This window comes from Corythoichthys intestinalis, chromosome 11, assembly GCF_030265065.1.
Source record: "Corythoichthys intestinalis isolate RoL2023-P3 chromosome 11, ASM3026506v1, whole genome shotgun sequence".
Taxonomy (NCBI): domain Eukaryota; kingdom Metazoa; phylum Chordata; class Actinopteri; order Syngnathiformes; family Syngnathidae; genus Corythoichthys; species Corythoichthys intestinalis.
In genome coordinates, this window is record NC_080405.1 from 44,511,777 (window position 1) to 44,536,254 (window position 24,478).

The 24,478-nt window shown below is 39.9% G+C and overlaps 1 protein-coding gene across 2 annotated transcripts in view; it reads left to right on the forward strand.

Moving 5' to 3' along the window:
• The first annotated feature begins 6,292 nt into the window (after positions 1–6,292).
• ankrd50 (ankyrin repeat domain 50) overlaps positions 6,293–24,478 on the forward strand; it is a 64,046-nt gene continuing 45,860 nt past the window's right edge. The window contains exons 1-3 of one of the 2 annotated variants that reach the window (XM_057849945.1): positions 6,293–6,569; positions 12,867–13,090; positions 13,251–13,826. In XM_057849945.1, the coding sequence (XP_057705928.1) occupies positions 13,330–13,826 (497 nt within the window). In that variant the 5' untranslated portion in view covers positions 6,293–6,569; positions 12,867–13,090; positions 13,251–13,329. Of the gene's footprint in view, positions 6,570–12,866; positions 13,827–24,478 lie in introns of both variants that reach the window. The other variant, XM_057849944.1, reaches the window with a different exon arrangement.

The window sequence follows — 24,478 nt, forward strand, 5'->3', positions numbered from 1 at the left end:
TTCTTTAATGGGACGCTTTAAATCCTCTGGGATGCTGGGAAGAGCACCCCTCCCCACCCACGGACCAGTTAACATTACGCACCATGTATGCACACACACTTTTCTCACCAGACTAGTCAATAATTTACTGTGTTCATCAATAGAAATATGATGAAAAGCCTTGTGAACAACTCCAATGCAAAGAGTTTTTATAAATATATTGAAGAGTTTAATATCATTTCAAACCAGCCACAAAGATCTGAATGAAAGTCCACAAAAAAATTCTCAGTGCTTTAGTGCCTGCTATACTTGTGTAAAAGACTAAATAACTACAGCAAGCATGATGAAGACAAATTTGCAGTAATTACGTGAATTGGCCAAGTGTATACACTATACACACACGGTGCACAGTGTGAAAAAGTTTGAATGAGAAACAATATGCATCTCTGTGATGTTCCCACGGGGAGGAATCCGCTCGTAAGTTGGCTGGCACTGACAGATGAGTGGAGGGGCAGCTCTAGAGAAGCTGCGATTTGCTGAGCGCGCTACAAATTGGCAAGAGAAGGCACGTTAAAATGCTACCCCCGACTGCTGGGGGACTAGAGAATGTATTTACATGAGCGCCGCAGGCAAGCACAATTGAATAAAAAAATAATAATGCATGTATTTTTAACGCTTCTCTGCTGTCCTTGTTCCATGCTTGCAGTACGAGCAGTTGTTTGAAAAAGACCTACCTGTGCATACAAATTACCATACAATGTAAGGTATAAAATGTGTTGATATTTAAATATATCTAATTTTAAATCACAATGTATAGATATGATACATTTTCAGTCCAAGTGGCCAAACACAGATGATGGATGGTGAGCTATCTATCCAAATTAGCTCTTTAGGGTCTCCAATAGAGTAGTATACAATATAAAAGATGTTTTTTTTTTTTTTCTTTTTTTGATAATATAACTTCAAATAAGAGCAGGGGTGAAAGTGGGCCAGAACGGTCAGGAACACAGTTCCGGCATAAGATTTAGGGCCAGAACGCAGTTCCGGTATAAGATTCAGGGCCTGAATGCTGTTCCGGTATAAGATTCAGGGTATACGGTGCTTCGATTCCGGAAATATGACAGCAACTGTCAAAACGCTATGTAAAAAAAAAAAAAAATGCTAAGCTGCCACACATGCATTTCAGCTCCGAGAAGAAAACAATCTACCAACATCAGATTTAAATACACAAGTGTTAACAACAAGCATAATAAAGTGCTTGTGTAGCGTAATCCGTTTCCACCAATATTTATTATTGATTTTATTCCACGGACGGCATGGAGGTTTCCCCAGCTGCTGCAGTTATCTGAGCCTGATGATGATGAGTCACGTAAATGTGCGAATGCACGCAGCAAAGCAAAACGCTTGGACTCATTTATCCGTTAAATTGGCTGACCTACGGACATGTGATCAGCAGAGATGGTTAGCTCTGATTGGTTCAAATGTGCTTGTTTTCTGGAACACCAAAAAAAAAAAGCTTGTTGAAATGATGCGACAAAAAACGGCAATGCAACATAAAATGGATCAAATCTTTAAGTGCAACGAAAGAGTTGAGGATGCTTATTTATCATATTTAGTTGCTCTGATGGGGAGGTTCAGAATATCTTAGCTGTCAATGTGCACGTTGGACTTATACAGTATTTGTTCTTTATGTTGGCTACTTATTAATTTCCTTATGATTTAAAAAAGTCAATGCTTGCGCGATCATCAAAATATATTCCATTTCACTCTGCATAATATAAGTCATTTGTACTTACTTATCTGAATGTATGTTATTTATATCTTTATTAAAAAAAAAAAAGTAAATGTTTACATTAACTTTACATTACATTAACTAGCTAAATTTTAGTATATATCCTATGTTCTTAAGTAGTTAAAATTGAGATTTGACATTTAGTATTTGAGGAAATGAGGGAAAATAAAAATTAGGAGATGGAGGTGGGGTTATAGCTGATTTTGTTAACCTTTATTTTGCACGTCATTGAAAATATACAATTTTAAATGAAAAATAAAGAAAGAAAATTTCTGGCTCTGTGGCGACCTTCACGTCGGGGAGTTCCGGCAAGAAATTCTAGCCACTTTCACCCCTGAATAAGAGTAATTGATACATACAACCCCGAGCAAAAAAAATGGAATCACCAGTCTCGGACGAGTACTCAGTCAGACATTTCATCATGGAGATCAAACTCAGATAAAAAGCTTGAAAAAATAATGAATTAGTTCAAAAGTGCATCTCCTTAGCATTCAGAAACACTAAAAGAAATGAATAAAAATCATTGTGGTGGTCAGTAAATATTACTTTTATAGCGAAAGTACAGGGAAATATATATGGAATCACTCCATTCTGAGGGGGAAAAAATGGAGTCATGAGAAGCAAACAAAAAAATACCAATCAAAATACATCTCTAGTATTTAGTTGCACCTGGCTTTTATGACAGCTTGCAGTCTCTGAGGCATAGACTTGATGAGTATTCTTCATCAATTTGGTGCCAACTCTCTTTGATTGCAGTTGCCAGATCATCCTTGCAGGTCTTGCAGTTTTTGTTTTTGCTGTAGGCAGTATCAGCTCCTTTGCTGTGGTGGGGGGTTATTTTGCACTGAGCAACTTAGTATGCCACCTTATATGATGCTAACAGTGCTTGCTGGTTTAGTAATGTAACACTGACAAAGCAGGATGATTGTTAGAAATATTCGGCACGTTTTCTCTGAAAAAAAAGAAAAAAAAGAAAAATGAAGTGGCTCAGCAATGTGATTGGGGTCCAATGGATTTAAGTGACCTCTCAATTGATTTGGCTTCCCACTGTCTGCTGCAAACTTTTTAAGACACTGTGAACAGGCTGGTCAGTCCTTGTCTCCCACTGTATTAAATGTCAAAGCCAAACACTACATACGCTTCGTCATATTTCCTCGTCTTAGCTGTTCATATCTCCAGTGCGCTTTGCTGTGTGCTGTTGTTTGGTTCAAAAATACTGTGCACACTCTAAAAATGAGAGTGCCATTGCCACCCACTGAGTAGATGTGCAATAACACTGCATTTTAGCATGGCAAAAAAGTATGTTCCCGAGGGCACACCTGGCATCGCTCTGTGCCCCCCCTCCACACACTATTTGAGAAGTACTAGTTTAAGGTCACTTCACTGCATCGTGATTGAATTTACATAGACTTTGACTTGGCCAATTTTTAACTTTGTTTCATATATCTATTTTTGATTTATTTTTCCTTACTTCATTTACTTTTGGTCACCTTATATTAGGTTTGGGGGCATTTTTGGGTCACTTTCTTGGGTCACTCGTTGGCTGCCATTGAGAGTGTTTGACGTCCAGTCCATTTTGACGGTGAGGGACGAATTTCATCTGTTCATTCCAGTCAGAATGAATTGGACGTTCAGTACCGTCAGTGGTAATGAAGGACGAGCATTCACAGCCAGTCCTCGCAGTTTAAATAAATGGTATCTCTAAGTTGACAATGGCAGGCAATTAGTTATTTTTGGCTCACTTGCTGCTCAATTTGTGGCAGGGGCTTTACCTGGGGAGGCAGGGGTGGGCAGCGCCCACCCACGGACACGCTCTGCCCACCCAAAGAAAACTGGATGTAGTACTACGACAGTCTGGGCACCGCGTATGGTATCCCATTCATATAGTACTGATGTGTTCTAAGTTTTAACCTTTGCTTTGTTACCTCCTCTTTCACCTTAAAAAAAATGAAATGAAATGTTGGTTTTGTTCCTAGGGGGCGCTACACACATTTACGAATATTTTTATTTTTTATTTTATTTTTTTACATTTTATCAGAGTTTTCACCAGTGTTCACCTGGCTGTTGAGTTTGGTGAGTTTTGAAGAATTCTGAGGGGGTCAAAGTAAGTCTCAAAGCGTCGGCGGGACAAAGAATGACTGCTAGGAGGCGCTACATAGTGTATTTGGAATTTATCTTTACACAGTATCAAAGATTGCACCTGTCTTGACCTGACTTAAAGCATTCTAAGGGGGTCAAATTGAGCTCAAAGGGGCTGCGGAACAAAGAATAACTATAATAATAATAATAATTAAACCGAGGAACCACAATAGGTTACCTAAAAAAAACAATGTCACCCGCGTGTTCATACTGTTCAGTTATGGATATGTTCTAAGTCAAATAAATTTTTATTTGTTTAGACCAGATATGTCCAAAGTCCGGCCCGGGGGCCAAATGCGGCCCGTGGTCAAATTTTATCCGGCCCCCAGCCTCTGTCCTAAAATCAATAACGTCTTGCCCGCACACAGACTTAATTAGTTGGTCAGCAGTACTGCTACCAGCATATGAAGTAGCTTACACACTAAATGCTACTCATCATTTACCCACTAAAAGGCAGCAACACTCTAAGCAACATTACCCCATTTTACCCTTTACTCCCAATTTTCTAAAATGACGACAATCAACAAAAAAAAAAAGAAAGTTGACTGTGACGGCCGACGCTTTAAGGATAGGTGGAAATTGGACTATTTCTTCACTAAAATACACAACAACTGTGTCCGCCTCATTTGCAAAGAGACAGCCACTGTTTTTAAAGAGTTCAATGTGAGGCGATATTACCAAACAAGACATGCTGACATGTACGACAAGATTACAGGGAAGATACGTTGTGAGAAATTGAAGCTAGTTTATTTCATAATAGTATTTCGCAAGAGCCCGAGAGTCGAAAGAGAATGCCACAAAGGCTAGTTGTTAGATTGTTGAAATTATAATTAAATAATTAAAAAATAATAATAAAGCAAATGTGACGCACAGAATGGCTTGCTAAAATTTGCTTAAATATATTGTTCTTAGGGCTGTCAAACGATTAAAATTTTTAATCGAGTTAATCACAGCTTAAAAATTAATTAATCGTAATTAATCGCAATTCAAACCATCTATAAAATATGCCATATTTTTCTGTAAATTATTGTTGGAATGGAAAGATAAGACACAAGACGGATATATACATTCAACATACTGTACGTAAGTACTGTATTTGTTTATTATAACAATAAATCAACAAGATGGCATTAACATTATTAACATTCTGTTAAAGCGATCCATGGATAGAAAGACTTCTTAAAAGATAAATGTTAGTACAAGTCATAGAAATTTTATAGTAAAACCCCTCTTAATGTTTTCGTTTTAATAAAGTTTGTAAAATTTTCAATCAAAAAATAAACTAGTAGCTCGCCATTGTTGATGTCAATAATAATTATGGTGCTGAAGCCTGAAAGTGCTGAAACCCATAAAATCAGTCGCACCCAAGCGCCAGCAGAGGGCGGAAAAACAAAAAACAAGTGAAAATGACACTGCTGTCATTTTAATCTGTTTGAGCGGGGCATGTGCGATAAATGCATCAAATATTTTAACGTGATTAATTAAAACATTTTTTATTAACGCCCGTTAACGCGATGATTTTGACAGCCCTAATTGTTCTACGTAAAAAACGTCAGCCAAGGTCGGCCCCCCAAATTTTTACGAAACCAAATCTGGCACTCTTTGCAAAAAGTTTGGACACCCCTGGTTTAGACCAAATCACAACAACAGTTATCTCAAGGAGAAACAGAACATGTTTTTAGTTGCAGTAGCCCTACGCTGGATTTCGACCTACTTGAGCATTGTAGCTTTTTTTTTTTTTTTTTTTTTTTTCCCCCCAGGTAAGACTAATGCCCACCCACACCTGGCATCCTGGTAACACCACTGCTGGGAGGGACGAATTTCATCTGTTCCAGTCAGAATGAATTGAACGTTCAGTACCGTCAATGGTACTGGCAATTAGTTATTTTTGGCTAACTTGGTGCTCAATTTGGGGTATTCTGGGGTCACTTTCTGTACATTTTGGATGATTTCCTTTTGAATTAAGGGAACATTTTGCTCTTGTAGATTTTGGAGGTTTCCCAGCTCACGTCCACTTGATATCAGGTCTTTTTGCTGGTCAAATTTTTGTGTAACCGTACTGTACGTTTTTGGCAAAAACTGTGAAACAATCATGCGCCTTGATTTCCTGATTTTTTTTTTTTTTTATGATGTCAATTGAATAAATAAACTTTCTGAAATTTGAATATTCAAACGATAAAAGGCGAAATATTAATTTTGAAACGATTGTACGTTTGAACTTTGTATTATGCAAATAAAACAAGGCAAAATACTTAAGGCAGGCAGAGTAGGCTTCAACTCCCAGCAAGACTTCAACTCCCAGCATGCCCTGGGGCCGGCGTGTGTTTTGCATGCGGCGGACTGAAAACGTTCAAGAGTGTTTGGTAGGCGGGGAGTCACAGTCGGCTCGCCGGGGGAGCTGTGTGTATGTATCGGCCGGGCAGCAGGAGGAGCCCGCACCGACCGGAGTGAGCGAGGCGAAGACGACGAGAAGAAAAGAGAGGAAGGGCTGGGAGAAAAAAAAAGAGAACCAATTCAAAGGAAGACGCGAATGCTGCGCGGATGAAGAAATTGGAGCGGCGACGGTCGAAAGGCTCGGGTGAAGTTTGCCGCTTGAAACATGGACAGACGGGGTGTCGACTAGGGACAAAAACACGGCACGGAGAGATGTCGGCGTGAGGTGAGCAGACGTTTCTAGGTTCAAACAACAGCTGGGGGACGTGGAAGGAAGGACGGAAGGGGAACGTTGTTGGAAACCCCACATCTGGCTTTGTCGAAGTTCGCACGACGGCTATCAAACATCTGCAGCCGATGTTTTTTTGTGTGGATTTCTTGCAATCGTAGCGATCTGTAGCTTCCCCACCCCCAAAATGAGGTGTAATAATAGGGTTATGAATGGATGAGGTTTGTATTGCTGGCCATACTAAGGACTTTAGCCTTTTGTAGTCTTCAGCCGACAGAAGATACAGTATCTGACCATTGACTCGACTGTAAAGTCTAGTCATCGTTTCCAGAAGTGGTAGGCAACCTAAGGCTGGTGGTCCATGTTTGTGTCTCCTGATGTTCTATTAAATTTTGTCAGAACCATGCTATTTTCATCATTAATTTAGAATGACAATGGCGTTATTATGTATGTTGGTTCAGGATAGTTGAAATAGCTTGCTGCTTGTAAGAATATTTTGATTATAATTACAAAATCTCATTTTTAGGGATGTCCTGATCACATATTTTTGCATCCGAGTCTGAGTCACTTGGTTTTGAGAATCTGCCGATACCTAGTCCCGATCCGATACGAAAACAAAAGTTCCAAACATGATACAGAACTGTACTGTTTCCTCTTATACTATAAAACGTACATTTTTTTTTTTTTTTTTTTTTTTTTTTTGAGGCAGTGCTGTTGTATTTCTAGATTATTTACTAGTTAGTTACTTTTTAGCCCTTTTTTTTTTAAATCACGTCTTGTTTTTTTTTTTTTTTTTTTTTTTTTCAAATTAAAAACTAGACCCCTTCACCCGATTCCGATCATCTGAAAAATGGTGCAATCAGCTCGATTTCCAATCACATGATCAGACAGGAGACATCCCTAGTAATTTACAACAACAAGTAACAAGCGCAAGGTTTTATAGCTTAAATATAACTCACCTCAAAAATGAGCTATACATCCCTCACTAAAAGGTGTTAAAATTCACATATAAAATGGTAATGTAAGAGAGCTTATAATCTTATGACTATGTGTTTGAATTTAGGTCTTTTTGATATAAAGTAGGGCTGCAGCTATCGATTGTTTTAGTAGTCGATTAATCGATGAACTAGTTAGTTCGAATAATCGAGTAATCGGATAAGGAACATAAAGAATTAAAATATCCGAGCTGAGCCTCAAACGTATGAAAAAAATTAAATGATCTATGTACAACAAAAGAACAGTTTGCTAACTTACATAGCAAAAGTGTGCGATCTTAAATGCTATAAAATGCTAACGTTTTTTTACAACGCTCTTAACAAATGGTTCGGATACATATTCCCACAAAAAAAGCTAAATATACCTATAAATTAATTACGAATGCATTAAAAAAAAAAGTAGCTCAAACAAAAACTTATCTTATGTTGGTCTTAACAGGGAGCAGATAGATTCAGCCATGTGAAATTTGGTAGACTAGAGGACCGTGTATCCACCCAAATCAATAAAACTAAGGGGCCGTTTACATGGTGGCTCTCCGAGAAGACGAAAAATTTCAAATGTGCATTTACATGGTTTCGTTTCCATTCGAACAATGTCGCAATTCCGCATGAGCGCCTTGAAAGGTGGAAAGCGCTGTATAAGTATAACACCATAACCATAACCATGAAAACGATGTAATATTCAAGCCAAGCCCTAGGGGGCAGTGCAGATTTACAAGGCGACAGCGAATGATGCACTTTGACCCCACGGGGCTCCTCAGCCAGGAAGAAAACATGCCTGCCCATTCAAAGCAATGGCATTTTCCTTTTGCTCCAAAAGGCACAAAAATGGAAACATTCAACATATTTAAATTTTAAAATATTATTATAACAGTAAATTAAAGCTGACGTTCCGCCATTTGCAATTTTTAATGTTAAATAGCACTGCTGCACACGCCCAATGTGACGTGTACGAGTGCTGACGTTATCGGCGCGGGTCCGGCGCGGCATTAGCCTTTGATATGCATGCGAAGCAAGCCCCCCTCAATCCCCCGCAATCGAATTCTTCCACTTTCGAGGCAGGATTAAGAATTTTTCATCTTCGCCTTCCGTCTTCACCGACACCATATGCACGCGAGGCAATTCCGCTACTCAGTCATTGCGTCTTTGTGTCGCAGAGTCGCCATGTAAACTGCCCCTAAATGCAAACACTTTCAAAGCAAAACATCACAACGCCACTTTAAATTAACGAATACTCGAAGCAGCAAAATTTAATTTGAATCTTTTTTTCTAATCGAATACTCGAGTTAATCGATTAATAGTTTGCAGCACTAATATAGTGTAGCCAAAATGTTTTAATAATACTGTGACACAACAATGAGCCTGAAATTGTACATTCTAGAAACTGCAACCATCTTGAAATGTGACATTTCTTGTTATATTGCAGAATAACCCGTTAGACTGTTTTACTGCTAAATAATCACATGTGTGCAGGTTAAGTATACAAACAGGTTTTGCCCCATTTTGGACTTTGCAGCTGAGTGCGGATGTGAGCTGTTTGGGATTTAAAGGCCCAAAGGAAGGAAGGAAGGAAAGGGGGCGGGGGGTGGGGTATCACAGTGGACATGGACGATAGAAACTGTTAGGTCTGTTAGGGTTGCTTGCCAAAGAACTCAGTTTGTTGCGAGCCAGCCATGGATGTTTGCAGAGGAACAGGAGAGAAGGTGGGGGTTATGGGTTGAGGGAGGACACTTACAGCAAGAATCACACATCATGTTTAAACTGCTGAGTTGTCGCGTGGTGGTACAACATGTCGTGATCAATACTTTGATCATGCATATCTCATATCCAATTAATCGCTCTTGGTTTAAACTGTTGTGTCAAGTCAAGTTTATTTATATAGCCTTAAATCATCAAAAGATTTCAAAGGGCTACGCAGACAGTTTTAGATTTCTAGCAACTGACTTGTTAACCACCAGTGCAAATAGTCTAGAGAACGACGAAGCAAAAGTGTTAGTTTGATGAGATAACATTTCATGCGTATACGAGTTCTTTTTTTATCGGCTTCTACTTCCTGTTTCTGTTGACTCAACAGGTTTCTGGTAGGCAACTAAAGATGATTTTTTAAATCGATTAGTTAGACGATTACACGACTGATCGCATAAATGTCACTTTTTTTCAATCACCTTCACAATTTAATTTGAAGTTTTAGGCATGTTGTAAGTAACAATGAAGACAAAATGGATGACTGTTTCCTTCAAAAATAATGTTTTATTACAGCTTCCTGATTTAACTGTTAGTCTGCAATTGTACAAGTACATATAATGTATTAAAGCTTTTAATAAAGGTTTTGAGTTAAAAATATCTCAGTACACAAAGCAGATAAAAGTTCTATTCATTCAAATAAAAAAAGAAAAAGTGTTGTTTTTTTTTTCTTGTGGGCAAAGCGCTGTTATAAACTGTGTCAATGACTCATTTATTTTCTTTATACAAACTAAACAACACAATTGAATAAGGAGGCAGCAGACTGTAGTAAATCAGTTTTCTTTATCAAACAGTTGTTCTTCAGTACAATCCAAATCAAATTTCAAACTCTTGTATGAAAAGTTAGTTTGAGTTTGTGTTGAAAGTAGACTGAGTTTTTATATGAAGTGGTTACTGTGTGTGGTTTCTTTCTTTATAAAAAAAAAAAAAAAAAAATTAAACAACTGTACTATCTAACAATAACTCAAGTGCTATTATGTTTCTCCAAAACGCAATACAAACGCTAATTAGTATAATCGCTAACTAGCTTAGGGCTCCTTGCTAAGTAGTGACGTCTCTTCAGCAAAGAAAACAAACAATACATTTGGCCTTATATACTCACCTTTGACAGAGGCACACTGGATCTAATAACACAAAAGACAATCTAACTCGCATCACTTAGTAATACTATTGAATCAGCAACCCAGCAGCAGCAGCAGCAGTAGTTGCAGCAGCAGTGAACTCTCTCTCTCTTGCTCTAACCACTGTCGCGTGCACAGCCTCACATTACACACAAACAAGGACCCAAACAGGGTAAAAATTGATTATCAAATTAGTTGACATCTAATTTATTGATCGAATTTAATCGATTAGTTGTTGCAGCTTTAGTTTCTGGTACCAGCCAGCTTTGCAAAAACAAAACACTTTATCCTCTACAGATGAGCATTTGAACTGTTTCTTGGAATGTTTCTTCATTTTTATAATTTGTCTTCATCCTATTAATGAAAGCATTTTTGTACGACAATAACTCATTTTCTGCCATTGATAGTGATAGACACCCGATCTATTTTAACTGAGAGAGCTGGAACTAACCATTCCCTCCCGAATGAGTCAACCATGTCTACAAACTTTGGATTCACAGTAGATTTAGTTGCCTGGCTTAGACATTTCTACGTCACTCCTTATGGAAAGACGTAAAAACGTTTTTGACACACAATGAGTTAACGTAGGAAATTTGTGTCGATTCCAACTTAGAGGTATTCTTAATTTATTTGTCTGGTATTTAAATCTGTAGATCAATTGTTTCTTTCTAGAGGTGCAAGAATTAATCGACAATTTAACGATTAGTGAAATAATCAACAACTATTTTGATAACCGATTAATCATTTTGGACCTACATCAACTTAAACTTGTCTAAATTCTTGAAATTATAACATACATATAACTTCTTGGTGGTAAATATTATCAGATGTCATTATGTTTTTGTTAAGTCAAAAATCTTTTGCCTTGGAAAACAAAAATTCATATTTTTGCCAATATTCGGACATCTTACTGTCTAAACTAGCGTCTTCATAAGGCTGCAACAACTAAACGTTTAAATCGTTTAATAATATGGTTTCCAACAAATTTCATAATCGATACAGTTGACAGAAATAGTCATCCATTTTGTCTTCATTGCTACTTACAACATGCCTAAAACAAATTCAAGGTAAATTGTGAAGGAAGTGACATTTATACGATGAATCATTTAACTAATAGTCCGTTTAATCGATTATGAAAATATTTTTTAGTTGCAGCCCTAGTTCTTTCACAATTTGAATAAATTAACCCCTTCAGACCTGCATTTTTTCTGCTGGGCCCAAAAAAATTGCTGATATTTACTCTACTCAAAACACCAGAACAAAGGCAATTTTTTAGTCGGGCATATTCCATGCTTTCGTTGGTTATTTTTAATGTTAATGTGTTTTGATAAGAAACTTACGTTTGCCTTTTTGAAGTTGTGTTTTGTCTCAGCCATTTTCAAAGAGTCAAAAATAGCTAAGAGGGCATGCTAAACCTTACGATTTGATTTCAATGGGTAAAGTTTCATGCCATTATCTCCCATAAGTGGCAATAGCAACTAAATTCAGTGTATTTATTGGTTTAGAGCAGACATGTCCAAAGTCCACCCCGGGGGCCAAATGCGGCCCGTGGTCAAATTTTATCCGGCCCCCAGCCCCTGTCATAAAATCAATAACGTCTGGCCCGCACACAGACGTAATAAATTGGTCAGCAGTACTGGTAGCAGCATATGAAGTAGCTTACACACTAAATGCTGCTCCTCATTTACCCACTAAAAGGCAGCAGCACTCTAACCAACATTACCCCGTGTGACCCTTTACTCCCAATTTTCTAAAATGGCGACAATCAACAAAAAAAAGGAAAGAAAGTTGACTGCGACGGCCGACGCTTCAAGGATAGGTGGAAATTGGACTATTTCTTCACTAAAATATGCAACAGCTGTGTCTGCCTCATTTGCAAAGAGACAGTCGCTGTTTTTCAAGAGTTCAATGTGAGGCAATATTACCAAACAAGACACGCTGACATGTACGACAAAGATTACAGGGAAGATACGTAGCGAGAAATTGAAGCAACTTGAAGCTAGTTTAATTTCACAGCAGCAGTATTTCGCAAGAGCCCGAGAGTCGAAAGAGAACGCTACAAAGGCTAGTTGCGGGATAGAAATTATTAATTAAAAAAAAATAATAAAACAATGTGACACACAGAATGGCTTGCTAAAATTTGCTTAAATATATTGTTCTACGTAAAGGACGTCACCCATGGTCGGCCCCCCACATACTTACCACACCAAATCTGGCCCCCCTTGCAAAAAGTTTGGACACCCCTGGTTTAGAGACACAAATACGTCATGTCCTTCAGCAGCATGCTCAGGTCTGAAGGGGTTAATTAAGCGTAAACTCAGGGAAAAAAAACTGCAACCTCATATTTGCTTAGTGCTTGGGGGTCACATTGTGGGTATCAATAAAAACTTCATTATTCTGTATTAACAAATGATTTGCTTCTGTTTATTTTCCAGACACATTTGGACAAAATGACTCGGCGCCAACATCCGTGTTAAAGTAATGGAAACACACTACGTTAGGTGGTCACTGCCATGAATCTGTGGAAATACGCGAGTGGTCTGCGTGGCTAATCGTCTCGAGGCTGTCAGCCGATACGCTTCGTGAGCGCCATGCTAAAGCGGCGCGAGAATAACAACCAGGAGCGCTCGGGTCATGTAGAGGGAAAACGCTGGAAAAAGTTGGTGGAAAATCTTGTTTTTTCGCCTCATTTTTGATCCCCCAGTTTTTTTTTTTATTATTATTTTGACCCAGATACTTCTGTGAGGCACTTACATTTTGGCCAATCACATCTAAATGCAACCTACTTTCCTGTGAATAATAATGGATGAAATCCACAGCCTGGCATGGTGAGGATGTGAGCGGCAGAAGGATGGGAGCTGTGTGAAGAAAAGGACTAGCTGGAACCAGCAAAGCACAATGGCTCACACCAGTTTGCTGCAGGGGAAGCGCTTTTACTGCCGGGAATGGGTCTTTCACAAGATCCAGCATTGCCTTCAGGAAAAAAGCAGCAACCTGAGCGGGGTGACCGGCACGCCTGGTAAGCAGCCTCCCGGCAGTGGAGTGACCAACCCGAGTGGCCAGACGTCGGCCTCTGTGAAAAGCGGGAACTCCTGGGGGGTGTTGCTGGTCGGCGGACCCGGTAGCGGGAAAACGGCTCTGTGCACAGAGCTGCTTTGGCCCACGTCAACGCAGGGAGCTCAGCGAGGACTGCATCAGCAGGGCCTAGCTTTCCACTTCTGCCGGGCGGATGACTCGGACACGTTGTGCGTCGCAAGCTTTATCCGTGGCCTGGTGGCGCAAATCTGCCGCAGCGGGCTGGTGCCAGGATACGAGGAGAAGGTGCGCGATCCGGCCGTGCAGGCCGCACTTCAGCCGGGCGAGTGTGAGAGGAATCCCACAGAGGCTTTCAAAAGGTAACGGTGAATTTCATACAAGGGTTTCTACTGTCCTTGGTTTATTTGCCAAAACGCAGCCTGTATGTTTTCGTGACGATCTGTTCCAGACACCTTCAAGAAAAAAAAAATCAATGATTTCAAATTAACTGGTTAATACATATTTTTTGGTCTATTGTGCTGTAGAAAATGGGGAAAACATTTGCTTTGACCTCTTTATAACCCCTCCTTCTTCCAGGTGACGTTTGGAAATTAGTTTTTTCCTCCAAATGTACAAGTGCAAAATGACCCTTCCCCCTACCACCTCCACTCCACCCTTCTGACCCTGATACATCCCTCCCCCATTTTTTACTGCCACTCACACCCATTTCATAGCTCCACCTCAGTAACGTGTCATGCCTGCATGGGTTTTCCCCCGTTTGGCATCCCGGGTGGATATTTCTGAGTCATTTGAGTGGGCCTCTATTAACAAGCTCCCTGGCTGACCTGAGTGATGACATGTCCCATGACTGCTGGCCCATAGTCTCGCAATGGATAAGTCCATAAGTTTGTGTACAGCTTAGTGTACTGTAGGTCAGGCGTTGTGTTTACGTGTGTGTTTCTTGTCTGGCCATCTGCTGACGTTTGTTGCACCATCTGAAAATCTCACACACAAACGGGGTGGGAAAGTAGGTCAAGGCAAGGTAAAATATTTTTTAAACGCTCACCAGTGTCAGCACACCTTTTTCCCCCGCCCCCAACCTGACACCCTCGCTCTCAGGGAAGCACTTGTCATCTGGTCATAATCACAAGGCCTCAGTTTACCTACAACTCTGACTCTAGTTTGACCCCACCACCACTCCATCATCATCTTAAAAAAAAAAAAAACGGGTTACTGAAGGGACTGAAATAGTCTGAACACAAGCAGGGTGCGCTACCTGGCACATCCCGACTGCTTTGCAATAGACAGTCTTCTTTTTTTGACACTTTGACCACCGAGGACCAAGGGTACGTTTACACTAACGCAACAGTTCGAAAAAGTTTCACATTAACATAGATCTGCAAAAATGGCTGACAATGCTAATACTGCTTTCAGATCAGTAGCAGTCTTTTAAGTAACCCTTGTTGGTGAAATAGGGGCTTTCAATTTGATGTATGTAAGACGATTAGGCATGTGCCGGTATGATATTCTGACAGTATGATAACCTTAAGCCAAAATATCACGGTATCACAGTATTGCAATTATAGCTCTGAAATGTGTTATTTTGAGATATCTGGGTTTTAAAAATAGCAACTTGGAACATAAGTATAATGCATATACTTCATAATGATACTGACGGGGCGCAGAGGCGATTAATATCATTAATATTAATTTATATCAAAGATGACCGAGTGGAAAGACAGACAAAGAGCTTTTTAAGTTGAAAATTCTTGTGAATAAATGCGTAAATCCCTCAATTCTTTATAGATATGGACGTAAAACAGTCTGGATTCTATGTTAAAAGAGCAAAGAACCGGGCAGTTAGCATTTATTTTACGTACGTAAATATGTCGAATGTGCTGCAGCCACCTTATGAAAACAAAGAGCTTTTTCCGTTGAAAATTCTTGTGGATAAATGCTTAAATCCCTGAATTCTTTATATATATATATGAACGTAAAACAGTCTCGATTCTTGGTTAAAAGCAGAAAAAAACAGTGCAGTTAGCATTTATTTTACGTAAATATTGCGAACTATCACGCCAATGACGTAGAGACTAATTTCTTCCATTGATTTTTTTTTTCACAACGTTTCAAAATCCATGCATGGTACGGAAAATATAATAATTACCTTGAATCCTCGAACAAATCACTCCTGAGACAATACTTCCTGTTTGTATGCGGTACAGCTTTCATACTTTTTCAACCTAAATTTGGCGTTAGATAGCTGCATGCGTGAGAATAACTCCTCTTGATGCTTGGTGTGGGCAGGCCCACTACTTGAAGGCGTGGCGCAGTGTCTGACGGATGTGACCAGTCAATATAATTATGAAGTCTATGTTAAAATGTTAAGTTAAAATAAAATAAAATTTTAAAAAATCATAACAAAGAGAAAAATAACAAATATTCTAAATAGAATTAAAATAAATGCAGTCCCTTAGGTGAGCCTAAACCCAGAGCTCAGCATATATTACCATCAGAACAAAAAAATTGAATTATTTTCCATTAAAAGCAGATGTGTATGACTCGTATCATGTTTACATGATACACACAGACTTTCTCAACACGGACAGTTGCCAGAAACAAACAAAAAAAAAACCCCACGTTTAACCACCGTAAGACACACTAAACACACTGGAGTTTACGCTCGTAGCTGGTGGGAAACGTTCATGACAGTGTTTACTAACCTTTAATTTTGTATAAATGCGAAATCATATTGGAGGTATTGCCTCCTCGGCAGCCATCCTCCGCAAACATGTTTTACATGTCGGTTAGCCCTCCTGTTCCAAGCCGTCTGTAACTTTTCTGTTGGCGAAGTATTCCTATACCAGCAATTTCTTTTTCTTCGATGGGGGGGATAAAATTAAGGAGTTTCACCTCCTCCAGCCATCGTGTAGCACAGCTGACTCCATGACACTGAGCAACAACCGCTGGGGGAGGGTTGAGCCTTGCAGCTGCAAGCGAGGGATTTCTCCCTGCATTTTTGGGACATTAAAAAATAGCTAATACCTTGGGAGCGGTATGATGGAAAATATTTGCGGTACTTAAACTGACGTTTTTATACCACGGTATACCTTGAAACCGGTAATCGGCACATGTCATGTAGCGATATCGTTTTGGTGCTCCTGTTTTAACAGACTACGATTTTCCGCGTTGACTGGTTTGTGTTTTCAGGCTCTAAATTGCCAGCAAATGCACAAACACAGCCAAATCAACATCTTTTTGAGAGGTTGTTGTCAGTGTACTCTGGATAAAGAGGCCCTCCAACTCAAGAGAGATCATCACAGTTGGTTTTGTATTCATCTCTTGAGCAAAGTATTATCATATGCAAATCAACGTCAATCTCCCTGGTACTATAGTGTCGGGATTTTAGGAGGCCAGGACTGAATTTGATGAATGATACCAATTGGAAGCACATACCAACAGTGTTCAAGTGGATCTGTTATGGCTCTTTGACGTACAGAAGTTGTGCATGCACACAAACGATCCGATAATCAGGTTGTTTTGCTTTTTCAAATAGAGACTTTTTTTGTATAATAGTGGTTGTAAATTGACATACATAGATAATATGATCGCTGTATATGGTTTAAGGACTGTTGGCTACATTGACAAAATAATAAAAATGAAACGGATGGGAGTAAAACTTTATTGTTGATCCAGCACGACAGGCCTTGGGATAAAAATTCACAAGGGGGAGCGCTTGTTTTGACGACAGACTTCCAAGGCTACTCAGTAAAAAGTTATACAGGTGGCATTTAGTTAGGGGTGTTGTCAAACACTGATTTTTTTTTCTTTTTAGGAGCTTTTCAGCTTCTACCAACCCCCGTCCAGTTGTGATTTTCAGCCAGCGAGTGCATGCGAGAGGCCCCTGCCAAATTCTTTGACCTAGTCAAAGGCAAACAAGTCTGTTTGTTGATAGTAATCACCAGTCGTGTGTTAATGCAGCGAAACTGGTTCAGACACGGGTTGACGTTAGTGGCGTACAAGCCGATCGCTGCTTTCTTCGTCATGTACGCCTGAGAGCAAGCCAGACTTGAGGCATTTTGAGTGCAGATTTGAACGCCATGTTTGTTCAGTCTGTGCACATTTGCAATGTACCTGCACATTTCTCTTGTAAATGTTGTATTCTAGCTATTTGTTTCTATCCCAGCCTTCGTTGGAACTCTTTCACTGAACGAGTTGGGTGTCAGTTGGATGATTCGTGTTGCAGGTTTGTGCAGTTGCAGCAGATAGTTACTCACTGCTGACTCACAAGTCATCAAACACGGGAAAAAAAGATTTAAAAGCCGTCTTTTCAAATAATAAAAAGTGATGAATGATGAGAGTGGAGGAAATGCGATAGATGTGACAGGATAATTGCTATTTTATGGCCTATTTACTCATCTCTTTGTGCTTAAATAATCAATCGGTACAAAAAAACAGTTCAAATCGCATTGAGCCACATTTTGCAAGCGTGCGAGAGTGCAAACTACAAGAATGAAATAAAATCCATTAATATCTTATATTCATTGAATGAGGTGTTTAATAAAAGGGCCCACAAAATGTCTTAAAATGTTTAAATGTTTCTTCTTTAAACTCCAATTTCTAAATTTGCTGAAACGTTCAGACAGGGCTTCACCTAATTGTCCAGACGTTTGTCCAGCTGACGTAGCATTGTGTCGCCAAACAAACCTTTTTTCCTTTTGAAGTAGCGTAAAAACTGATCACACGTAGAAGTGGTGGGAGGGCTTAAAAGAAAGACAAAATGACCTTAAAGTGTCTATGACAGGATAAAAAAAAGTCTTAAATAGCATTATTATGTGAATTAGAATCATATTTCGAGACGATTCGACTATATACAACAATTTGGCAAAGCACAGATGATGAGAAATTACTTTTAATCTGCCGTTTAGCCACGTCTGTCATTATAGCGCTCTAGCGCCCCCAGCTGGAGGATGACATTGGCAGGGTCATGATTTCAGCTGATTTAGAATTCCAGCCCATTGAGAGGGAAGATTCAGAACGAGGAAAATATGACACAGAGCAGCAAAATGTCATCATTGTTTCAATCGCTCTACGCCAACATTTTACAGGCTATTCTTATTATCTTAGTATTTTGCCCCGATTGCTAAATAAATGATAAATAACAGTTTTGTGCTAAATGGAATATGAAATATTCAAAATGCATTTATCCAGTACGACATGGCAAAATTACGCCATAATCAAAACTGTAGACTTCTTGCACATCCCGAACGATATTTTATGCCACCGGAGTTAGTCCGGCTTTTGTCATTTCCCTGCCCTGGCTTTGGAGAGCAAAAACAAACCAGGAGGCGTGACAGCTATCCGACATGCTAACCTGAACCGAGCGGCATTTTCAAGTCTTATTCTCGCCTTTGGAAAACCACACAAAACAACCCCGGATTATATCACACGGCGGCGGGGTTGTCGATTGTCTTCGCCGATCAGTAACCTCCCCCCCCCCCCCCCCCCGGCGGCGAGCAAGTGACAGCTCGTTGTTTCCCTGCTGCGGGCAGGAGAGCTCGTTTGCCGGGGAAGCAGCTGGAGAATGACTGCCAGACAAATCGGCCGACATCGGAGGAGCGCGTAGCTGCCCGAGCCTAACCCGAGGATAGTAGTCTATTGCCAAATTTTGCACCCTTATAGTATTTTGCTCTCAAAGCTGTTGTGGCTGTGAATAAGTTATCCACGGGTGCTAGATAAACAAGTAACATCGTAAGCATACATGTTCAACACGAATTTGGCATAAATTAATGCTTAACTACGTGGCAAAAATGTAAACAGTGAGAGAGTAGCGTGCAGTTGTTGTGTGCAGCTAGCATCGCAGGATGTGTCTGAGGAGAATTTTTCTACATGTCTGTTCATGATCAAACCTAAGTAAATATTCCTTTATTTGAAGAAAGTTTGTAGTGTTTACTTTGTAATTACTGTATTTGCGGCCATTTTTAACACAAAGTTGCATTTTCTGATGGGGTGCAAAATTTGACAGAACACCGGGCACCCGAAGAGGGCAATAAGTCGAGTATAGCGCTCTCGAGGCGGGCAAGTGAAGAGGACCGAGAGGGGTGTGCGGCAAGCTGACGGCCGTCGGCCGAGTGGCGTTCTCCATGGACAAGGAGCATTGTCAGCCACAAAATGCAAGCCACCTACGTATCAAAACGTGTGCCATGATCCCAGTATTTGACATAACACAAAACATGAGGTTTACTCACTTCCTCGTAAGTCCAATGATCCCACAGTTGTCGGACTTGTTTTGGCCAATCTCGGGGTGGGGCCTTTTTAATTTTCTTCAAAGTCCTAATCTTCTAGGCGATAATGCTTATTAGTCTGAGGCATATTTAGTCATCTCAAAATGTGTTTGTCTTCATGTAGTTTTTATTGATGAAAATGTCAAGACTAATTTCGTCTAGTTTTAGTCGACAGTTACTCAAAATGTTTTCATCTGTAAAATTAAAAAAAAATTGTTCCAAAAAGAAGTAAATGAAGGTTTCCAACTATTTCAAATGAGCACTGACAGACGAGCACATGTTGTAGCATCTACAGTACAAATCTATCACGTGATAATAAACAGGAAAACAGTACATTAGTTTCAATTAATTACACCCACCTGGACGCCACGAACTGTATGTAAAAAAAGTTGTTCGAGAGCTAAGAGGACGTTCGCCGTTAGCATTAGCCTAATGCTAATGGCGAACGTCCTCTTAACTCTCGAACAACTTTTTAGCATTAGCCTAATGCTAACGTGAATGCCTTTCTAATGCAACGAGTTACACTCGTTACACCATTAAAGGCTAAAACAACATTGCATATTCTCTCTGGCCAAAATAAGAAAGCATATCTTATCCTGTGTGTGAGAGTACACCGCACTGGTGACTCAGGGGAATGCAGCACGTCACATGAATGACACAACCAGACACTGGAACGATACAGGCCAACTACACATTAAATTGTCACACATTGTGAACATGTGACGGAGACTATTGCGCATTTTCGTCTCGTTCTCGTCTTGTCAGACGAAAACTGGCATTAGCCTCGTGATGTTTTAGTCTCCCAAAACACGTTTTTAGCTTGGTATCGTCTCGTCATAGTCATGAAAAAAGTGTTTGTTGACGAAATATTTTCGTTGTACTCATCGTTGATGGAAACAACACTGGTGAATACTCAGATGTTTTTAGTGCCATTGTGGACACTAAACGTCCAATTCGTTTTCAAAATGGATGTGACGTCTTGCCCCGTCAATCGCAGCCACTGCGTTAACATAGACGCTAGTGTAGTGGAAAATTATGATAGCACCTGTTGGTTTCTGTATTAAACAGTGACACCTTTTTAACATGATATCTTGCGATATCGATTTATTGTCACAGTCCAAGTCACTACAATGTTTTGACTGCATTTTGTATGTTACAACCTTGTTTCCTGAGCCACTCGACCTGCAGGCCTTCCAACATGCCTTTTCCTTCAGGACAAAAGAGCCGGCTTCAAAGGGGGGGGTTGGACACGGGGAATTAACCCAGTCATGTGGGCCCATGAATTCCAGCACTTTTGTGTTTTGCTGATGGGACAAAAGTGTTTAGTAGTTGTGACCTTATCTGCCTCGCCGGTTGAGCTCCATTCAGCTTCTGCTGCAGTCCCCATGATGAATTACCAGTGGTTCAAGTATTGAACCAAATGTTTTATACCTTTTACCGTGCAAGGTATAAATGCCACAGTTAGGATTTGATGTACTTCCAAAAAATAGATTTTTAGATTGATTTTATATTACTTAAAAAAACTAATGGCTGCTTTGTTTCAAATGAGTGGCTGATATGTATCAATTTATATTGGCTCAGTTGTCTCTAAATGAGATTAAACAGAGCAGGGAAGTTTTTAGCTCATGGGAGCGAAATGCTTGAGTGGCAAAGAGCCAAATATGAGGAAAAAACATCCGGCATGTTTCCTCTTGGGCAATTGTAGGGAAATTGGCCATGTCACGAGTTTTATTGCAGATTCTAATCAGAATTAAAAGTCGGACAGGTTTCGTTTTCAGCTGAACTAAACTAGGGCTGTTTTTAATGGTCAGGCGTGGGCGTTTTGTTCATTTCTTTTCCACTCCTATGGTGACTCCTTGGCTGGGCAGCACTACTTTTTGAGGTTTAAAATAAAAGCTGCCTGCACCTTTCATGTGGTGCACGAAAGCAGAAGATTTGCTGAGAATTAGGGCCACATTTTAGCAAGCAACAACAAAAAAAAAGGCTCCTACTTCCATCCACCCCCTCTCTTGTGACGCATCAACTTCAGTGGAGCAGAAGAGGAGAAACGGCAGCAGCAACGGTGCAATGATGATTCAGCACTCTGTGGCTAGCCTCTGTCTCAACATTACTGGCGGATATTGTGTGCGTGTATAATAAATAAAGCTCATAAATGTAGTGTACATTAGTTCAGTCTTCAGATTCCGTGGCGGTAAATGAAGAGCTCTTACATGGAAAAAAATCAAATCAATTTTAGGTTTAATTTTATTTCTCGCATGCAATTGCAAAGTAAAACTTCTACTAAGTTCCTTGGATGACTTTAGTCCTCTTAAAGTCGTTGACCTGGACTACAGACGGTAGGATAATCCAGACTTGGCAAGAAATTTTACCGGCCACTCCAAAGAGTGCGTCTGGTTTGCAGAGATTCCCACACGCCACAGTGCCGACAGGGAATCAGACAGAGGTCGGGGTGAGTTAAAGGGGGATGAAATTTCAGATTCCGTTGGCAGTGTTTGATAGCTCATCAGGAATGCTCACCTCGCTTGGACTGGGAAGAGCTCGAGGGATTTGTGGTAGTTATCTGAGGCATGCCTAGTTGCTAAAGGAGACGCACTTTTAGATGATTGGAAATCATTAATAGGTGTAATACGTAGTATGGCATATGATTATACAGCAGTTAGGGCTGTCACAATTAGGAATTTCTGGATAAGATTGAGTGTCACACAAATAATTGTGATTTACTGATGTATTGTTAATTTTTTCCCACTCAGCATTATATGCCACTATGATAGTATGAGCTTAATATTACATGACCCGTATATAAGACGGCCCTGATTATAAGACGACCCCCTCTTTTTCAAGACTCAAGTTTGAAAAAAGACTTTTTGAACACCAGTACATCTGAAACGAATGATTATAACAATATATTTGAGAGAAAAAGCATGTCATTTAGCCTCATTTAAATCTTAATATTGGAACATTTAAATATGTAAACTAAAGTGCATTCACATTCGTAAATGAATGGCTTCTGGTTTTTTAAATGTAAATAAACCAATACATTGTGATAAAACAACAGAATTGCAATAACTGCATTAACCGTCAAAGTGAACTAACTGTAACTGTAGTCTTGAAACAAATCTGAAGAAGGAAAAACATTGCAATAAAATAATGCAAACTGGTTAAACTTGAGAGTAGCTGAGATCTGTCATGACAGAACATCGCTTCAATGATATCTGGCGCCATCTAGCGTCGTGAATGGGTATAACGTCTAGATCGCAAATATAAGACGACCCCCATTTTTCAGTCTTATTTCAATGCAAAAAACACTGTCTTATATTCGGGCCAATACGGTACTGTGCACATTAATAAAGCAGAGCAATTTAATTGTCAATAAATAAGAAATCATTATAACTTCTCATTCTGTTCCTTTTATTAAAGTAACACTGGGTAACATTTCAGCCTTTAAAAAATATTTTCATAACATTTGTGATGATATGTCGACTGACAACTAGTTGAATGACACCTCTTTTATATCTTGAGGGGGTCAATATCGCTTTCACCGGTACTAATTAACTTTGAGGAAGGTGGCAGGAAACCTGCCACACAAAAGAACTACAAATGCTTTACGGCATACGTCACTTCCCCTTTTCCCCATTCATTATAAAGACGGAAGTCGATGCGAAGGCTTCCGCGCAAATTCTGAAAAGATGGCAGAGCAACAAAAGAGACAAAAAGTTTTGTCCGAGGCGGGGGGAAAAAAGGGAGGCTACCAGGATAAAAGGATACTCAAGAATAAACATTGGCCTGGCTTTCACTCTTTGGCATTACCCCCACCCCCCCCCCCCAACCGAACTTGTCAGGTGGGGGATGGGGGTTAGCCACACTAAGCCACACAGTTGCTAACTGTCACATGCTATTGTTTAGCCACAGTTAGATTCATTACCTTATTACTATTCATCGTTCACACAGCCTCCGTAAACAGAAATGTCGTTTAATCAATCTGCAGGCGACTGGAAGATCGTGCTTTTACAACACTGTGCGGGTGTGCGCTGGTCCTCATGGGAAACACAGTCTTCCTCTTTTTTTTTTTTTTTTATAACGCAGTCTTCCTTAAGGCAAAACACTACCGCTTTTGTCCACCGACGTCTCTAAAATCGACCAAAACTGAAAAGTTACCAAGTCTTGCTTTATAACAACTGCAACAGTGTAAGATTTCAGCCTGATCGGAAACATTTTGAGGAACAATGCACAGAAGAGGTAACAGTTGAGACTTTGTATTTGGTGACTCGTGTGTAAGCTTCGCATACATCCACTCTTGAGCTGTTGTACCGGGTGCCTGGACTCCAAATGCTGCTTGATATTCGTTGTGTTTGTTCCTTTCACTGGCACCTTCTAGCGACAAAGTTTGAAGACTACTTCATCAATGTTTTGGGACTTTCCTTTGTCGTTTGGTATAAACCCGAAATGTGTCCAAATTGATGAAGTGGTGCATGGTTTTGAGACTGCCCTGAGTGCTGGATGTCTTCTTCTGCATGTGCGTCGCTGCACATTGATGTCAGATTCAGAGCAAATAAAATTCATTTTAGTCAAGGGTGGTCACAAAGAAGGGTGGAGAGAAAAAGACGGTAACCGCGAAAACGAGAAATATTTGTGAATATGAAAAATATTCACGATTAGAATGAATATGTTATTCACGACAGCCCTAACAGCGGTAGTAACAACATACAACTGGCGCACTTGGCCAGCATTTCACATGCAGCTTCAGTTTG